The sequence below is a fragment of the Musa acuminata genome, chromosome BXJ2-8 (assembly GCF_036884655.1).
Source record: "Musa acuminata AAA Group cultivar baxijiao chromosome BXJ2-8, Cavendish_Baxijiao_AAA, whole genome shotgun sequence".
Classification (NCBI taxonomy): Eukaryota; Viridiplantae; Streptophyta; class Magnoliopsida; order Zingiberales; family Musaceae; genus Musa; species Musa acuminata.
In genome coordinates this window covers 50,188,474-50,207,396 of record NC_088345.1, presented here as the reverse complement: position 1 = coordinate 50,207,396, position 18,923 = coordinate 50,188,474, and the positions used below count along the sequence as shown (strand labels likewise).

The following is an 18,923-nucleotide window of genomic DNA, read 5'->3' as shown; positions in this document are numbered from 1 at the left end:
GAACATGAGAAACACGGAGTTGACGGCGGACAACTTGATCACGTACAAAGTGGAAGTCAATAGCAATATGTTTCATGCGGGAGTGGAATACCGGATTAGCGCATAGATAGGTAGCTCCAATATTATCACAATATATTGTAGGAGTGGAATCGATGTTGAGTTCCTGGAGAAGATTCGTGATCCAATTGAGTTCTGCAGTGGTAGCGGCAATGGCACGGTATTCAGCTTCAGTTGTAGACCGGGCGACTGTCTTTTGCTTTTTAGAACTCCAACTGATTGGATGAGCACCAAGGAAGATAATATACCCCGATGTGGATGTTCTATCATCAAGATTGCCCGCCCAATCAGCATCGGCAAATGCATGAAGACGAAGTGGAGAGTGTTTACGAAAAAAGAGTCCATGATTTAGAGTCCCTTTAAGATATCGTAGAAGTCTCTTAACCGCAGACCAGTGTAGAGTAGATGGTTGCTGCATAAACTGTGATAATTTGTTCACAGCAAATGAGATGTCTGGACGCGTGAGAGCTAAGTATTGTAAAGAGCCAACAACTTGGCGGTATTGAGTGGGTTCCGTAGCAGGACTTCCATCTGATAATTTGAGAGAACCGCTAGTAGAGATGGGGGTTGTAACTGCATTTGCATCCTGCATGTTTGTCTTTAATAACAAATCTTGAATGTACTTGCGTTGTGATAAAAGGAGACCGGAAGATGTGAAGGTAGCTTCGACGCCCAAAAAGTAGCTCAAGGGTCCGAGATCCTTAAGCGAGAATCGAGCTGCCAGCTGTTTGACGAACGCTTGGATGCTGGCGGGATTGTTGCCTGTGACAATAATATCATCCACATATACCAGAATATACACTGTGTTTCCATGATGATGTCGCAGAAACAACGAAGTGTCAGATTTGGAGTTAAGAAAGCCGACAGAAGTCAAAAATGAGCTAAGTTGAGTGTACCAAGCTCTCGGAGCCTGACGAAGTCCATAAATGGCTTTTCGAAGTTTGCAAACATGCTGTGGATACTGAGGATGAGTAAAACCGGGGGGTTGTTGCATAAAAACATCTTCAGATAGAGATCCCTGTAGAAAGGCATTATTAACATCCAATTGTCGTAATTGCCAGCCTTTAGTGGTAGCCAGACTCAAGATAAGCCGGATTGTAGTGGGTTTAACAACAGGACTAAACGTCTCAGTGAAATCAACTCCAGGTCGTTGATGGAACCCTTTGGCGACCAAGCGTGCCTTATATCGAGCAACTGAGCCATCTGGGTTCCGCTTAATTCTAAAGACCCACTTACACCCGATGATGTTTTGTGAAGGATGAAAAGGAATTAGATCCCATGTTGAATTATGGAGGAGGGCATTATATTCCTCGCTCATGGCAATACGCCAATGCAGAGATTTTTGGGCTTGAGTGAAGGTGGTGGGTTCAATGTTGGGGGATGAGGAATTCATGACAGCTTGTAGGTTAAGTACTTGACGAGGTTTAAAAATACCATGCTTAGAGCGAGTGGTCATAGGATGATTGGAGATGACAGGATTAGGAGGTAATGTTGGGTGAGGATCAGTGGCACAAGCCGGGTCAAGTGGAGACACGTCAGGGGCACTTGGGCGAGAAGGAGGTAAAGAGGATGGTTGTGTTTCGGAACATATTGCCCCATCAATTGGAGAAGAGTGGAGTGGAGTAGGAACAGAGGAAACGGGCAAGTGTTGAACTGGAGTGATATAGTGCGGATCAGGAGGGGAGGAAGTAGACGAAGACATGGGAGGCTCGTCCGATTGATCCGAAGGTATACTCCAGTGAGATAGTGAAGTAGTCCGTATGGCAGGATATGGAAGGGTTTGGAAAGGAAAGTTAGACTCAACAAAGATAACGTGACGTGATACAAAGATTTTGTGAGTGTGGAGATTATAGCAGCGGAAAGCATTATGGTCAAGTGAGTAACCAATAAAGACGCAAGGAGAAGATCGGGATGTTAACTTATGAGAGGCATAGGGACGTAACCAAGGATAACATAAACAACCGAACACGCGGAGTTTACGAAGGTTAGGGGGTTTGTGGAACAGTGTGTCAAAGGGGGACTGGTGTTGTAGAACTGGTGTAGGCATCCGATTAATTAGGTAGACAGCAGTTTGAAAGGCTGCTGTCCAGAAAGTTGAAGGCATGGAAGCCTGATGTAAAAGTGTGAGTCCAGTTTCTACTATATGCCGATGTTTGCGTTCGGCAGAACCAACTAGTTGAGGAGTATGTGGAGGAGACTTGAGGTGTTGAATGCCACAAGCTGAGAGATGAGACGCCAGGGCTTGATATTCACCGCCACCATCAGAGTAGACTGTTTTAATGGTAGACTAAAAATAGTTTTCGACCAACTTCTGGAAAGTGGAAAAAACGCGAGAAACATCAGATTTATGAGAAAGAGGATATATCCATGTGTACTTGGAGAAGTGATCTACAAAAATAACATAAAATCGAAACTTATCAAAAGATAAGATTGGAGCAGGACCCCAAACATCAGTATATATAATTTCAAAAGGTTTAGAGGAGGAAATTGAAGATGAACCAAAAGGCTGCCGATGACTCTTATTACTAAGACAAGCATCACAATGCATCATAGAATTAGGGGACTTAAAAAAAGGAAGAGAGTGACAAGATAATAATTTCTGCTGAATAAAGGGTGAGGGATGGCCAAGCCGACGATGCCACACATCAACTGGAGCCGCAACAGAAGAATGAACAGTGGGCTGGGTCATTCGAGAGGCTGACGGCCATTCATAAATGTTGTCTTTATTCGGGCCTTGGACCAATGATGCCCCCGTGCTCAAATCCTTAACAAGAAATGAATCAGGAAAGAATTCAATGGAAGTATTGTTATGTTTGCAAAATTGAAAAACAGAAATGAGGTTGCGTGTAATATGAGGGGCGCATAAAACATCATCGAGAGTAAATGTATTAGAGTCAGAATGAAGCGTTGTGGACCCAGTATGAGTTATAGAAAGTCCTTTACCATCACCGATGATGATATCTTCATTGCCGCCATAGGGATTGTGAAGAGACAAATTCTGAAGATCAGCGGTGATGTGATGAGAGGCACCAGAGTCGACAATCCAATTGGACTGGCTAGGTGTCAGAGTAGTTAGGAGATTTGCCTGTGGCCAGTGTGACGGAGTAGGGAGGCGGAGACGAGACCGGCAAACTTTAGCGGAATGGCCGACTTTGTCACACAGTTGGCAAACAACCCGTCTCTGATGGCTCGGTAGGGCAGGACGCCAAGACGGATGATGGCTGGAGTCGCCACTTTGCGAGAAGGGATGACTAGGAGGATAGGAGGGGTGTTGCATGGAACTCACAGAATCAAGAGGCGTAGTAGCCACACCTTGGGTGATGTTCGGTGAGTACCGAGCGTTCTTCCGTTTAGACTTGTGACTGACTTGAGCTGTGACAGTTGATCCAGGCAGTTTGTCCGCACGCTTCAAAGACATCTCGTAGTCAGTCAACTTATCATAGAGATCTTCAAAAGAGATTGGCGAGTCGCGTGCCCGAATTGCAGCAGCCAATTCTTTGTAGTCGGTGTCGAGACCATTGAGGGTATGAATGACAACCTCTTCATCACATAGGGAATGACCTATCAAGGCCAAGTCATCGATGATAACCTTGATAAGTTGTAAATAATCAGAGATAGTACTTCCCTCTTGTTTTGTCTCCATAAGCTTGGATAGAAGACTGAGCTTGCGAGTACGCGAATGATTTGCCAGGGTGGTTTGCAGTTTAGACCATGCATCGGCAGCTGTCACACATGAAGATATCAAGGGAGCAACGGATCCAGCAACTGAAGCTTGAATGGCTTGGAGAATAAGACGATCTTGACGTAGCCATAGTTTGTGAGCTGGATTGGGTACTGGATTAGGATCACCGGGGATGTTGAGCATGGCCGGAGGACAACTGAAAGAACCATCAACGTAACCTAACAAATCATATCCAAATAAAAGATTAGAGAATTGAGCTCGCCAGGACGCATAGTTGCCACCCTTTGATAACTTAAAGGGGATTAGCGTGGCGGCATTGATGGAGATAAGCCCTGTAGAAGAACAAGAAGTGGGAGTCCCTACAGGAACTGAAACATCAGAAGAAGTGAACGAAGACATTTTCCTTCTTTTTTTTTTTTTTCTTTTTTTTTTTTTTTTGTAGAAGAAGGCAGCGAACCTTGTGTGATACTCAGGTCACACAAGGTGGAGAATGAGGGAGGGGGCTGCTGCTATAGATTGCTTGCTGTAGCAGATTGAGCAATCTACAACAGTGCCAAAAAGCTGCCGGCAGCTGCTGTGGATTGCTGCTTGCTGCTGCAGATTGTAGGGACTGCAGTTCACCGGGAGATGGCTGCAAAAACTGCAGCGGTACTCAAGACTGCAGTTCGCTGCTGTGGATTGCTGCTTGCTGCAGCAGATTGTAGAGGCTGCAGTTCGCCGGAAAATGACCGCAAAAATCTGCAGCAGTACTCAAGGAAACTGCAGTGAGAGAAATCTGTAGCAATTAGGTGTATAGAGAAAAGCGGCAATGAAAGCTGCTGCGATAGAGGAAGGAAGATGCAGCGGTTGCGGCTGCTGCTGGCCGGGAAGAAGTGCAGGAGGCGGCTGCTGCGATAGAGGAAGATGCAGCAGTTGCGACTGCTACTGGCCGGAGAAGTGCAGGAGGCGGCTGATGTCTTCTCTGGTGCTGCTCAACGTGGGGCTGAAGGACCACGTTGTCCTTCCGGCGAAGAAGAAGGAAGAGGAAGGTGCAGCAAATAGGAGAGGGAGCAAGGCCGGCGAAGAAAGGCAAGACCGGTTAGCACTGGCTCTGAATCCGTGTCTTGGTGCTTCTTCAATGACTCCGCTTGAGGCAGCGTGCTACTGTGGCCGCTTGGCTAACACATGGCGATGCTGCTGTCGCCAAGAGGAGCTGCTCTGATACCATGTTAAAATAAAGAGATAAATGAGTTGTAGAAGAAGAAGTTGAATGTTATTGACATATCCTCCGTCTTTATATACAGGTTAGAAGGAGAAGTTTCCTCAACGGGTTAGAGGATTTCCCTCAACAGAGTAGAGAGATTTCCTCAACAGTTAGGGAAATCTCATCTACTTATCAGTTATGACCACAACTATCTCCACGGATGAATTGTGTATTCCTTGGAACACCCCCACAGGGATCCTTGTTCCAAAAACAGTAGCCAAACTACGGGCCACGGATTATTAGTGTGACGCGTAGATTTGAACGTATCCGTATGATTTTACCTTTGGAGCATATGACCTTTCTCTACGATACAAAAATCTGATGAATTTTATGTGTCTTAAGTTCTCGTATTCCTCAACCAAATATGAGATTAAATGATTTTATCATTATAACACTCCTGATTAGTTCTACATCGAAAGTAGATAAGATTAAGATTGACTTATACGGATATGATCTGTGTACTATTATCAATTTCAGTTTAAACTTTTTATCAGTGATTTAGATTTGGTTCCAATTCCAACTTGATTTCGTTTCGATTCAAACCATACTGTTGATACGACTAGCTATAAGAACAAAAAGGAAAATGTTACACGCTTCAGCGAAAAGCCAAAACTAGCGAACTTTGACGACAATTAGCCCTTCAATTTTTTAAATCAAAATTAGATGAAAACTAAATTATTTAGGAACGCATGAATATTTTTCTTACCAATAGGCTCCTATACTTTTTGTAATTTCGTACAGCCCAGAGTATTAAATCTAAATATTAGAAGGAACAAATCATGATGAATAATATGTTTCTGGAGCTTACAATTAGTTGTAATTTCCACATTAATGGACTAACGCAGCTTGGGCGTTACAGATTATAATAATGTGCTTAAAGTTTGGGCCGAGAAGATTCGGCCCATTAGATATATTTGCATTATTCACTATTGATATTCGGATCCATACCCAAACCCGAGATGGTGTTAATGGGTCTCTTGCGAGTTCTCAACGGTGCGTGCCTTCTCGCGCCTTTCGGGCGATGCGAGAGGGGAGTGCTTTCGTGTGCCTTTGGCTCCGATGGCGACCGGAATTTTCTCCTTTCTCGTCTCCCTCGCCCTATAAATTTGCCTTTCCTCTCCCGCTTCCCCTTCGTCTTGCTCTACGCATCTTGTGGTTGGGACCGTTAAGAGTTGGGGGGCGGTCGGCGGCGATGGGAAGGCGGAGGGTGGAACTCCGGCGGTTCGAGGACAACACCAGCCGCCAGGTGTGCTTCTCCAAGCGCCGGAACGGCATACTCAAGAAGGCCAAGGAGCTCGCCGTCCTCTGCGACGTCGAGGTTGCCCTTATCCTTTTCTCCGCCAAGGGCAAGCTCTCCCACTTCGCCAGCCCCTACAGGTCCCGTCTTTCTTCATCCTCCTCCTTCGAGAGAACCGTATGATTCTCTTGTGACACTGCAATTGTTCTCCATTTCTTGATTTTTTTTTTTTTTGGGGTGTCTGCAAGCTTAATTTGCCCGCGCATACGCTATATTAGAGACTGAAAACGTGGAACGAGCGAAAGTTTGTCTTTTGAGCACTCTCCGGTCGTTCCATGCATAAGAACACCTACGTTGCAGAATGGAAATGCTCACATGCCTCGTAAAGATCGATTCTTGGTTGTGGAAGATCCTGCTAGAATGATTGACCTGTGATACAATTAAAACTAGGAGTCCTAATCATTGATTAGTTCATCCTTCAAAGGAATTCTTTTCCACAGATCCCGGTGATGGATGAATTACATCTCTTTGATTTTTCAGATTTTGATAACATGGTCCAATTTGTTGTAGTAGGACATATGTGGTAATCAAGGAATGAAAAAGATGGTGCTCAGTTTAGCATTCACAGAATTCACTATATCGTTTAAAATTTAGAATCTATTCCTTTCTTGCTTAAGTTTGTTTTCCAAGTAGCCAGACTCAAGTGTCAGACAAGATCAAGTCCCATCAAAAGTTGATGGAGCTAACTGAATTACAAAGCTGTTGCACCTAAAAATGTTAGATCAGAAGTCAGAACAGAAGAATAGGCTGAAATCAGGTTAGTGTTGTACCTTTTTTGTGTATAATCTGCATAGAAGAATACCTTCTATAAGTTTGATAATCATTTTTCCACATTTCATCATAGATTAGATTCACAAGAAGTGAATTATATGTAAATCTTAAATAAGTGGTACTTTGGTTATCATAAATGACTTTTAATTAGCTTTATTCAATAATCTTGAACTCCTTATAAAAGCATAGCTGAACTGTGATGGAAATCTTACGACAAGAAGCCATATTCCCAACCATTTGGGGTTGGCTTCATGGGATTTCTTTTCCTGCCATTACATTCTACTGAGGGTGGTGTATCAGTAATCAAACTCCATCCTACTGAAATATTATCTTCCTAAAATTATCAGAAGTTGTGAAAGGCTTTTATATCCAGCATGCACAAATTTCCTATTAATAGGCCAAAATCAGAAATCTGATGAGATGTTAGTATCGTTATTTAACTGCATGCAGCTTATGAAGGTAATGTGGTAGGTAGCTGACATTTAATGTTCAAATTGAATCCCTCTTTGTACTTTTACAGGGTCAATCATGACTTTTAGCTTTAATTTTTTGTTGCCTTAAGATGAATTCCAATTATGGTCCTTTAATATTAGTTGGGTATTTAATTCAGATTGCAGATCTAACTATTTACTCAATCTTACAGCATAGATAAAATAATTGGGCATTATCGTCATTTTGTAGGTTCAGAAAGAGAGGTTAATGAACACCATTCTGCACAGGTGAATGAATCTCTCTTTTGCTAAAAAAACTGAATACAATATTTCTTTATCACTTTTCAAAGTCAATGCTCTTTTTAAGTTATTTGTAAATTTATATTTTTTTCCTGATAGAAAATTATAATGCTTCCCATAATTGTGGCAATTGTGCTTTAATCTGTGCACAACAATCATGGATGAAGATAAAGCTGTGACTAACAATGTCCATCGTATGATGGCTTTGATATCATTTCTATAGAAGCTAATGTCAAATTTGTTTATTCAAATAAAATAAAGGGACTGAACAAATCTGTCATAAGGAATCTATGGCATTTATGCTAGATATGAATTTTAAATAAAATTCATACGACCAAAGAATGCTAATAAACACTCCCTTCCTCTGGCGTAATTATAAGATCATTCTTGGTTTTGTATGATTAGTATTAAATTGTGTCTGTTGTCATTCTGATAGAGGGTGCACTTTATTAAGACCAAAAGCATATTAAGGTAAAAAAAATTGCAACTGTTATTGCCTCATATACTATGCTATTTTCTTTTCTTCCAGTTATAGCCAAAATGGACTCAAGAGTTATGCCAAAAGTGGCATTTGTTATTCAGCTAATCACTAATTAATTTTTTTACTCAAAATAAAAAGGGGGGAAATGCAATAGTAGCATCTATTGAGAGTGCAAAAACAGTCATACAGTGAAAACTTACATCAGTTGATGATTTGTTTAATTCTAGTACTGTAAGTTTCGTTTGATGACTTCTAAAATTTACGGACCACAAAATTTTGTGTTAGATTTATGAATTGAAAAACTAATTTGTATAAATAGCAGAATGCAACCGGTCTGCAGTTATCTGAGTGACAATAGAACATCAATCATTCATCAATGATCAATGCAAAGAGAACTTGATAGCTTAATTGGACCTTTCTCGATTAAGAAAAAAACTGATATGCTTAACTTATTCTCATTTTTATATGTAACTCTGACTTGAGACATTGAAAAAGTTCTTTACATTGGTTCTTATTTTTCATTTGTTAACAGGGTCGTCTTAAAGACTTTAGTTATCCAAGGGTAGACTGTCAGATTCTGGAGATTGTTCAGTGGTATACCATCTGCACCATGTGTGTCTGTGTGTTAAATTTCATCACATTTTAGTTGATACAGAAAAAATATGCTCCAGGTGCCTTGATGAAACCAACATTTCCAAACTAAGTGTCAATGATCTCAGCCAACTTGAGAGCGTACTAGAAGGTACACTTGCACAGACAACGTCAAGAATGGCAAGTGTAGCTCATATTTAATTCATGAATTAATCATATTATCATGGGTTTTGCTAAACTGCTAATCAGTTGAAGGGAATTTTTGTATGGGAAAATTAATGTCATCAAATCTGGCTAGAAAACTAATCTCAAATAAAGGCAAGACTAACATTTATTTGATTCATGTGCTAATTATGCAAGGATTCAAGCAAATGCTGATCCTTTAAAAGAGAACACTTTTGTGAATCAACTTTAATAAAGTATAGCTTGATTAATAAATTCAAAATAACTGAATCCGAACCTTGTTACCACTAGTTTTGTGCTTGCACTCAAAAGAAATTGTAATCTTTTCTGACAGTTTCAATCACTGTTTTCTTGTATCTGCTTCTGTCTCTACTCAGAAGCCCAAGCTTATCGTTGTTTCATTAAGAAAAAATGACTCCTAATTGTGCTTTTATTATATCGCCTGTGCCGAATTTCTTCTTCCTAACGGTGCATGTTGTGTACAAAATCAAAGCTTGAATGTAATCAGATGAGGGTCAGCAAATATTATCAGCAATTGAAATTTTTTTATCAATTTATATATATAATCAAAATCTTATGTATGATGACATTAGTTTCTTGCCAATTTTTAATCGTATTTCTCGTCGTTATATCATTTAGTAGCCGTACTAATTATAACAACCAAGTTCTTGGTTGAACTCCTGATGCAGACACATCTGATGCTCGAGATAATTAGTAAGCTTCGTGAGAAGGTATGAACTATAGTAGTTTCATTGGCAAAAAGCTTTTTTGTAATTTTAGAAAGTTGTGTGCCAAGTATTTCATGAGTCTCAGAATTAGGTGTCGGATCTTTTTGAAGATTAAAATTTTAATTAACACAAGCATTGTTCCCAAATATTGGTGATCTGGTTGGCCACATCAACTCTTCCCTTCATTTTGCTCTTTTAAGGGCATTGCTGTTCACAATCCAACTTTTTGTTGTTATAAAGTCCTTTTTCATGAGTCCCGTTTTTCATCATCTACGCTGCAAATCAGAATGGAGTTTGGATTGCAGTAGATAAAGGATTATTAGCACTTGACAAAAGCATCAGCAATCCAGCCATCAGGAATTGTACAAGTACCTGAAGGTGCATAAATTTTAGCTTGACACAAATTTACTTCAGATGATCTAAAGCTTGGAGCATAACTTTGGAAACAACTTCCTTAAGCTTTGCCTTCCAAACTACTATTGGAACTTACATGAGCTTCATCTGTTTGCTTACACATATCTTACCTGGTTTTTGTCAATCTATCATTCAGGAGATGGCATTGCTCGAAGAGAGAAGATTTTTCAATCTGGTATGTTATGCAACTACATAATTGTGAGAAATAAATGGATTCTTGTTCATTGGGATTCTTTCTCGTCCCTTATGCTTCTACCATTGGAATGATAGGGTGCTGAGTTTGGAGATGAACCAAACAGTAGGGAAGGGTGACTGCAGGAATACCGACACTTACAGCCACCGTCTTAGGATGTTGATGCTGCTGAAACTTCTCAGCACATTTCCTTCTTTCATTCAGAATATTACTAGCAGTATAAAAATGAAAGCACCTGCCCAAAGAATGTCGTATATGTATCGACAGCTTATGTATGTATATGTTTAAATAAAACTGCTGCAAGCTCATGTGTTCTAATGTAATAAATTTTGGGCAGAACTTACCAAAACCAATGTTGTATTATCAGATTCAGATGGGTGCATCTTTCTGATGCTTCTCTTTTAAGCATTCTACTTATTATATTTCACATGATATTAACCTCTTGCCTTCAAAAGAAATGCTATTTTCTGAATTCTTGTATGTGGTGACTTCTTCCTTTGGCACGTACTTGATGGCTCATGCCACATTGTAGGCCATCATCTATGTGAGACTAATTAGGGTGTCATCTCATGTTAGTGTAGTTGAGGGTCAGGATCTATTCTAAGACACAGTTCAATAATATTGATAACCATATCTCCCAAAGGCTTGGTTCGGTTCTATATAACTCAGTTTTATAGTTTTTGTGGTTGGAGAATCTTACATAGTTCTTCATCATTGTTAGCCATGATAAGATCCTGCAACTTAAACAATATATTTTCTAATGAACATCGTTAGCCATGATAAGATCATACAACTTAAAAGGTAAATTTTAGATAATTTTTCTAATCGAGTTAATTTTGCTACTTAGAATCATAAAAAATGATACAAATGTGTGCGAAAATCATAGGGTTGCCTAAGAAGAGTTTACTAAAAATTTTAAATAATAAATTAAACTATATTGATTTAACTAAAAATATTGTTTCTCTAGCTTCGCTAGACGACGATACCAACAACAATAAAGTTGTAAATCCTAATTAAATAAATTTTTTTATCATCATTGAGATTCATAAAAATTATATATTTAATTAAACTTAAAATATTTAAATATTTATTTATAATTTTATTAATATTATTTTATCTCTACTCATTGTACTATTAACATTAATTATTTCATAAAAATAATCTATATAATTAATCTTAAATAATTAAGATATTATGGCATGTTATTATTGTTGAGTGAAAGAAAAATTTTCGATTCATTTCCATGATAACTAAAAAAATTGAAGTTTATCGTTCGAGTAGCCCACAATTAGGCAGCTTATAAAAATCCGACCTATATCATGCACATTTTGGAGTGGTAGAGTGAGGTGTTCGACAACCTCACTCGCAAGGCCAAAAAGACAAGGATGCGTCACCAACCCCAAAAGACAAATGCTCCAATGAGTTCGCACGCGACAATTCCTTGCCTCGCAAGCATGGTCTTCCGCACGTTGTCTCGTTCGACGGCCGAGTCGCCCCCCTGTCGTCTTACTACGCACGAATCTCAACGAAGAAATTAAATGAGAAAAGGTTTGTGCTTGAAATAATAATAGTAATATTATTATTAATTAATGATTTCTGTTCATGAATCACTAAATTAAAAAAAAAAACAATTATAAAATAATAGTATAATAGTAAGAATAATATTAGTAATAATAGTAGAGGACTTTTCCTTACGGGGCATTCTGGATATAACGTGTCTGTTTTCTCCGCCCACCGCCTCTGATCTGTTCCTTTCTTCTTCGTCCTCCTCCTGCGCCCCCTCCTCCTCCACGCCCCCCTTCACTCAGCGTTGGGATCAGGATCAGGATCAGGGCTTCGAAGAGGGAGATGACGAGAGGCGAGGAGGACCAGACGTCGAGGTTCCTCAACGAGCTCTGCTCCATCCTTTTCGCCGTCCTCCGTTCCCCACAACTCGCCATCCGCTCCTCCTCGGCCCCCTCCCCCGGCGTCGGGAGGATCGGAACGGACGAGATGTCTTATCGTTCTCCTCTACCGACTCCACGGCGGCGGAGGCTGCCGCAGGCGTCGCCGGCGGCCGTGGCGTCCTTGATGCTAGGGGTCTCGATAGCGCTCATGCTCGGTGGGTCCGTCACGTTCGTGCTTGGGTTCATGTTGATGCCATGGGTGATAGGGATGCTGACCATGTTGTACTTGGCCGGGATCGTCATGACCGTGTCGGAATTGGGACGGGCCATCCTGTTTCCCTCCACCACCAAGGAGGTCAAAGGTGAGATGTTTAATGAGCTTCTTGGTTGGATTGTGATTTAGACTTTTGTGATTGTAGCTTCTGTTTCTGGAAATTAGGAACTTTTGCACTCTTGACGGAATCAACTCTTCCTCGTGGTGCGAACTTACATTATTTACATTGCCCTCTCTAGATATCATTTTATTTCATCAATCATAGCTTTTCTTTTCATCAGTCATGAGAGAGTAGATCGCTTTGTCTGTAAAATTTATGTTTTTGGGTCTCCCTGTGTTCTTCTGAACATCAATATTTGCGGGTAAAACGTTGTGCATACTTGCTGGAGTTCTTGATGAGAGTCTCCTCTTGCTTCTAGTAAGATCACTTTTAATTGGGTCTTTCTCTAAGGTTGTTGAAGGACCACAATCAATTGGCTAAGATGTCTCTGACTTCATCAATTTATTTACGAGGAATTCTTTCAAATGCACCAAAGTTACTTTTCTTTTTTTTGTAATCTTTTGAGCTAGGATCCACCAATTGTCTTCTCATCATTTTCTGTTTTCATTCATTTATGTGGACCCAATTATAGTGGTGGTTCTCAGTACTAGTGGAGGACTGACAAAGTAATTGGACAATAACAATGGAAGGCATGACTGAACATGATCTGCATCTTTTTCTTCTTGTGTGTTTTGCATTTTTATTTCGAATTCAAAGAATAATTTCTTTATGCTGCCTGTTCTGTCTTAACTATGCTGTTCAGTTCGTCTCTTGATGCTGGAGTTGTCCAATCTCACAAGATAACTATTTCTAATTGTCCAGATGGGATTATTTTGGAGAGGCTTGGCTGGTTGTCAGTCATCACAATTTCCTAGATGCCCCTAGAATGGTTATCTGCCTTCTTTAAGTCACTCCCATCTATGACTGTCAATCTGAAACTAATGCTTTTTTAATTGTTGCTGGTTTCTTTCCTAATATTATAGTGCCTATTAGATGACATTCTTTTCATTATCCTCACCCTCTTGGTCACATGGCCCATACTTGTCTATTATTTACATTTGAGCCTGTAGTATTCAGTGATGCATGAGTTAGATTCAGTTGCTTATCTGGTTGCTCAATGTGGTGGGCAGATGAGATATAAATGAAGTCTCATGGTAGGGGAAAGAAATATATATTTTAGAATTTATAATTGATATTTATGTTTAATTTTATAAAAATGTGAACCGAAGGAGGTCTATAAAATTTCTCTCCCTTGGTATTCATAATTGATGATAAAAAATGCTCATCCTCTGTGATATATCTAAAGCATGGATAAGTGTCTGGCATGGTTAGCAGTCAACAAAATACTAATATATTTGTTTAGCATAATCACAAAATATATGGATGTGTGCAATGAGTCCTGAATATAGTAGACAACAAATAGTTACTAGAATATGATTGTGGATCAAGCAGTGCCACAATTTTGTTCTTTCAAAACTTGACAGATTTAAGCAGCACTGCTCACGGTGAATGATTTGCAAAGTAACAGATTCTTTCAACTTTTCATGGTGATTGATTGATTATCTGAAGGGACATTAGAGAAGATTCCACATGGATTTGAGTGGTTACATGTTATACATAATTATTGCATCTTAGTTGGTTGGAAAATGACACATTATCAAGATGGTCGCCCGGAAACTCGAAAGTGATTGGCTTTTTGACAAATGGCCAACCATATTTCATGAAGATAAGAGTTGCTGATTGATTGAAAGTTGCTGTTCCATTTAGGATGAAAACTATTTAACACAATCACAAAATTATGATAGTACCTAGACTGTTTATTCTCCCATTCTAAAACATTCAATATCTGGTAGGTGCAAATAATGGTAAATTCGCAGAATTTTTGTGTGCAAATTCTGGATTCAGTCATGTATTTCTCTTTGAAGCTAGCTGTAGTCTGACTTGGTCATGTCAAGTTACAGGGCCACTAAAGATTTTTCAAGTTCTGCCCAGAAGATAATTGGACCGCCATACAGCTGAAAGAAAATTTGAATATCATTCTGATTGAATTCCATGATAATGAAATGGCCGGTGGTAGCTTGCTCTAAACAGTTTTATTTCATGATTGAATTTCCAGTCACACATGATCTGGAAAATGGTCTAAAGAGTGATATAATGAACACGATCATATTGGATTCGTGATTTACTTGTATTTAGGTGGGAGTTCTGGTGATGATAAATGCAGAAGTAATCTCATGATATCTTTGGTAGCTTACGCCTCTATTACATCTGATTGGTGGCAGATGATATTTAAGGCTCATGACATTTTGCTTGGATGAATCATCATATGTATTTTGCAAATCATTTTACTTTCATAAATCCGTCACATATGTTAATCAATTACACCATGTTGGCAACTGTAACACATCTCAAATACATTATGTTATTGCTTGGCATTGCAGGCAAACTCCCGTCTAAACTTCCAGCAGATTAAGAGTACTTCCGACAAGAAAAAATGGCAACTCTCCTGTTAGAGTTGGTACCGACATGAATGTTGGATGGCTGCTATATTAACCGTCAGCAGTGCTGCTTAAAATGAGGTTTCGACCTCTTAATGTTTTACATTTGGTTTGTAAAGTTGATATATTTTTTTACTTTTGGGTTGTAACAAATATAAGATATATCACACAAATTCTATGCATCCAACTGCATTGTCATGTTTATATACCATCCTTGGACTGTTGATTGTTGCCTGTTGAACACCAGTGGCTCACAGATGTTTTGCAGATTGAATGAGTTTTCCTATATTATTCTAAGCTTTAAGATTTTTCTTTCCTTCAGATTCCTCCACCTTCAATCCTTCCCAGTAGAATGATTTTAATAATATTTTAGTCGAATTATTATTTATCTCAAACGCATAAGCTGCTAAAAAAAATTTCATCCCTCCTTAAAACTCAACATATATTAAGTAATCAAAGAATTATCGCCGCATTGAATTCTCACTCTACGAAATTTATTTTAAATCAAATGTTTGAGTTCTCATCCTACAAACTAAAATTATAAAAAATCTTGATTTTTTTTTCCCACACGTTTATGTCGATCATTTCAGTACGAGTGAGGAAAAAGCGTGGAGACTATTGATGAGAAGCTGTCAGTCACGTTAGGTGGGAGATTGACCAGATTGTGACATCTGAATATTCTCTTTAGGATTTATTTTGTGGGTGTGATTTATTTTCCCCCGACTATCTCAGTCCTGTTGTAATCTTCTCTCTCCAAACGAATTGAAGATCCAATCATTCTAAGTGCAGCTGAGGAGGAGGACCGCTCAACCTGTAGCTGGACCAAAGCAACTATTGATGCTTCTGGGTGATGTCACCTCCTGTGGACCTTCACAAATTATATAATTATATATATAACTAAAAATTATCATATTTAAATATTATTATATTAAAATATAAATCGATAAGATATTCATCGACCCGAAATACTTAAACTACTATGATTGTTCTCTCGCATAAAATGATCTTCGGATGTTAGGGTTCTTTCGGTTTGTTCTATCTTTTCCGATCTCACACTTTATCGGAATGCTTAGTGGACTTATTTGTGAGAAAACAGGCCACAATTGGGCTAAGAAAATGATTGATTTAGCCTCAGCTCACATCGACTCAGATTTCTTTACTCAACATTCAAGTTTGGCCTGGTGAATATGGATGAGAAAAATTATCATTTTGAGTCAGATTTGCTTAGCCGGTGGATTTTAATCCATCCAACCATATGAAGTTTCAGTGCTTCTTTGGTGGACTTGTGGTTTGTAGAATCCACACTCTATTTCAGTCACTTTCTATTCACTCCTGTTGAATCAAAACTATATCTTAAGCTTTTATTTTATTGTAACTTCATTATATATATATAAAATAATTATTTTGGCCATTTGATTGATTCTGGTTCTTCACAAGCTGTCTTGAGTGGGAGTTTTCATTTGCATTTTCCTATTACAAGAAAAATTATAGTGAACCATTCAACTATGATACACACATGAAGTGGACCATCCTATGCAAGTTCCAGATATGACATAACAAAACACAAAATCTTAGAACTTAAATAAGTTATTTCAAGTAACTATATGATATGTTCTTGTGATGCAAGACAAATTTAAAGGTTTCTTTACATAATCAACAGTCTCTATCTATATATACAGAATTCCAAACTTTACAGGTTATGTAGTGTTATTAAATGAAATGGTTCAAAGTGGAAGCCAGGACAGATTTAGCTTTGTTTTCTCCTACCCAATCCCAACTTATCATGGCCCTGATTGATTAATTGTAAGTTCCTAAATAAGCCTAGTTATTAACTACAAGCATAATCATTAATATGGCCATTGGAAAAAGCCCAACTTGAGATAGTTTTTCTGCTATAGGCCAATTCATCCCTTCATAAAATGATGAGCAAGTCTGAGGCTGTCCATTTCTCAAATTTGTTGATTCCAACAAAAGGATATCTCCAATCATGAGCAGCAAATTACAAATGGGAACCTCAAGATTCTTGGTCACAACTTCTGCTTACAGGTCCAAAGATTTAATGCACATTAATGATAGGAAATATGAGGTGACCATAGTGTTCAGTAAATTACCAACTTCTGGGTGTAATCAAATCATCTACATGCTGCTATTCTGTGATTAGAGACACTACCAATTTCTTGCTACATCTCAGTGGGGAAGCTGAAATATGACCTCTCTTTGCATCAAGAAGACCTCTGATAAGAAAGCCCAAGAAGAGTTGCTGGGATGAGCATATGGCATTCCACAGACATGCCATTCACTTTCCCATCTCCTGCATGCCACAAACTTTATGGCCTTATCAGAGCCTTGGTCAAACCACACCTGTGATCTGGGCATGTCAACTTTTGATGGTGACTTCAGTCAACTTAGTTCCCTGCAGAGCTTTGTGAGAATTCTGTGGGAGGAGAACAAAAAGGAAAAGATACATGTGAGAAGTGCACGGCCGGACATGGCCCAATCGGGATTAGTTTATCCAAGTTGCCAAGGTGTAGTTTTCTATTACTGAAAAGGGCAAAAGAGAGGTCAGTGTCCAGTATTCTTGGAGTGTACTCTCTTACTCATTCCACTCCACAGGCACAAACTCTGATCTTTCTCTGTCAACCCTCAGCTCATCATCTCATTGGCATGTGACTCATAGTCCATGGTGTCCCCTTTTCCAACAAAATAGGAGCCAATAGGGTCAGTGGTATCTCTCTCTTGAGCTCCATAGTACACACGAGGATAAAGACAAGGAGGATCTTTGTGTGGACTGCCATCAGGGCCATATCATTCCAATTGCTGTACACCTCTTTTTAAGGTAATCCAAGAACTCTCCAATGAGGGGATGTGATGGGAAAAGAGCCATGCAGGGACTCTGATGTGATGGAATAAATGCATGCATTGGTTGCAGAATCCTTTTGGCCAGCTATCTGGTGACGTGACAGCTTTGAGGCAGTACTACCACCTTCAACTTGGGATTTGGACATGGCCATGCGATTGAGGCTTGTCTTCTTATGCCTTCCTCAACAGAAGCAGCTTTAGAAGCTTGGCAGGTTTCATCAAGTACATGCCAAGCTTGGCAGCCATGGAACTTTAAGAGGCCAAGCAACATGAAAATTAGAGCTGGCAACATCCCAAACTTGCTTCTGAAGCTATCCAATCAACGAGAAAAAAGAAAATTTATTTGAATTAGTAAACAAGTGTTTTCAGCCATGCAACTTGTTTTTGAATAAAGCTTCAAAATGCATGACCGTGATGATGCAAGAAAAAAAAGGTCAATTCAGCAAAATCTTGCATGAAGAATCAAACTCAATATCTTCCATAGAAAATGTTGTGACATGATTGATAGAAAGGAAAACAGGGGGATGGAGTTCTTTCTTGCTCATGTTATATATCTATAGCAAAATGCTCTGTGCCTAAATGTTTTGGCTCAATGCATGTTTTTTAAAGAGCTAAGGAATGTAATCCTTGAAGAGAAAGAAGTTTAATATTGAAAATAAAAATAAAAGTATGCCATTTTTACGAGCATAAAATGCCACACTAAAATGCAGGCACATGTAAAGTTTGTGATGGAAATCATCTGCCAGTTAGCAATATGTTGAAGCTAATCTGTCATTACCAATCAACCTGTGGACATTATACATGTAATTAGGGTAGTTATCTTCATCTATTATTTTGATGTTGGTTGTTTTTGGTGGTCTTTTCCAATTTTTAGCTCCTAAAATTTTGGATTTTTTTGTTTTCGTTTATCTTAATTTATCATTTTTCTTAAGAATAATAAATTTGCCTACTCCGATTATTCATCGGTTGATGTATATTTTTCTTAAGAAAATTAA

General features: G+C 39.0%; 2 protein-coding genes across 2 annotated transcripts; both read left to right on the top strand.

Moving 5' to 3' along the window:
- The first annotated feature begins 5,972 nt into the window (after nt 1-5,972).
- Nucleotides 5,973-10,772, top strand: LOC135618307 (truncated transcription factor CAULIFLOWER D-like). Its single transcript, XM_065119185.1, has 5 exons — nt 5,973-6,359; nt 7,694-7,769; nt 8,795-8,856; nt 8,934-10,353; nt 10,449-10,772. The coding sequence occupies exons 1-4, from the start codon at nt 6,004-6,006 to the stop codon at nt 9,052-9,054; spliced, it is 615 nt and encodes a 204-aa protein (XP_064975257.1). The 5' UTR covers nt 5,973-6,003; the 3' UTR covers nt 9,055-10,353; nt 10,449-10,772.
- Nucleotides 10,773-12,079: 1,307 nt separating this feature from the next.
- Nucleotides 12,080-15,273, top strand: LOC135620042 (uncharacterized). The gene is made up of 2 exons (XM_065122639.1): nt 12,080-12,619; nt 15,013-15,273. The coding sequence occupies exons 1-2, from the start codon at nt 12,220-12,222 to the stop codon at nt 15,042-15,044; spliced, it is 432 nt and encodes a 143-aa protein (XP_064978711.1). The 5' UTR covers nt 12,080-12,219; the 3' UTR covers nt 15,045-15,273.
- The last annotated feature ends 3,650 nt before the right edge of the window (nt 15,274-18,923 follow it).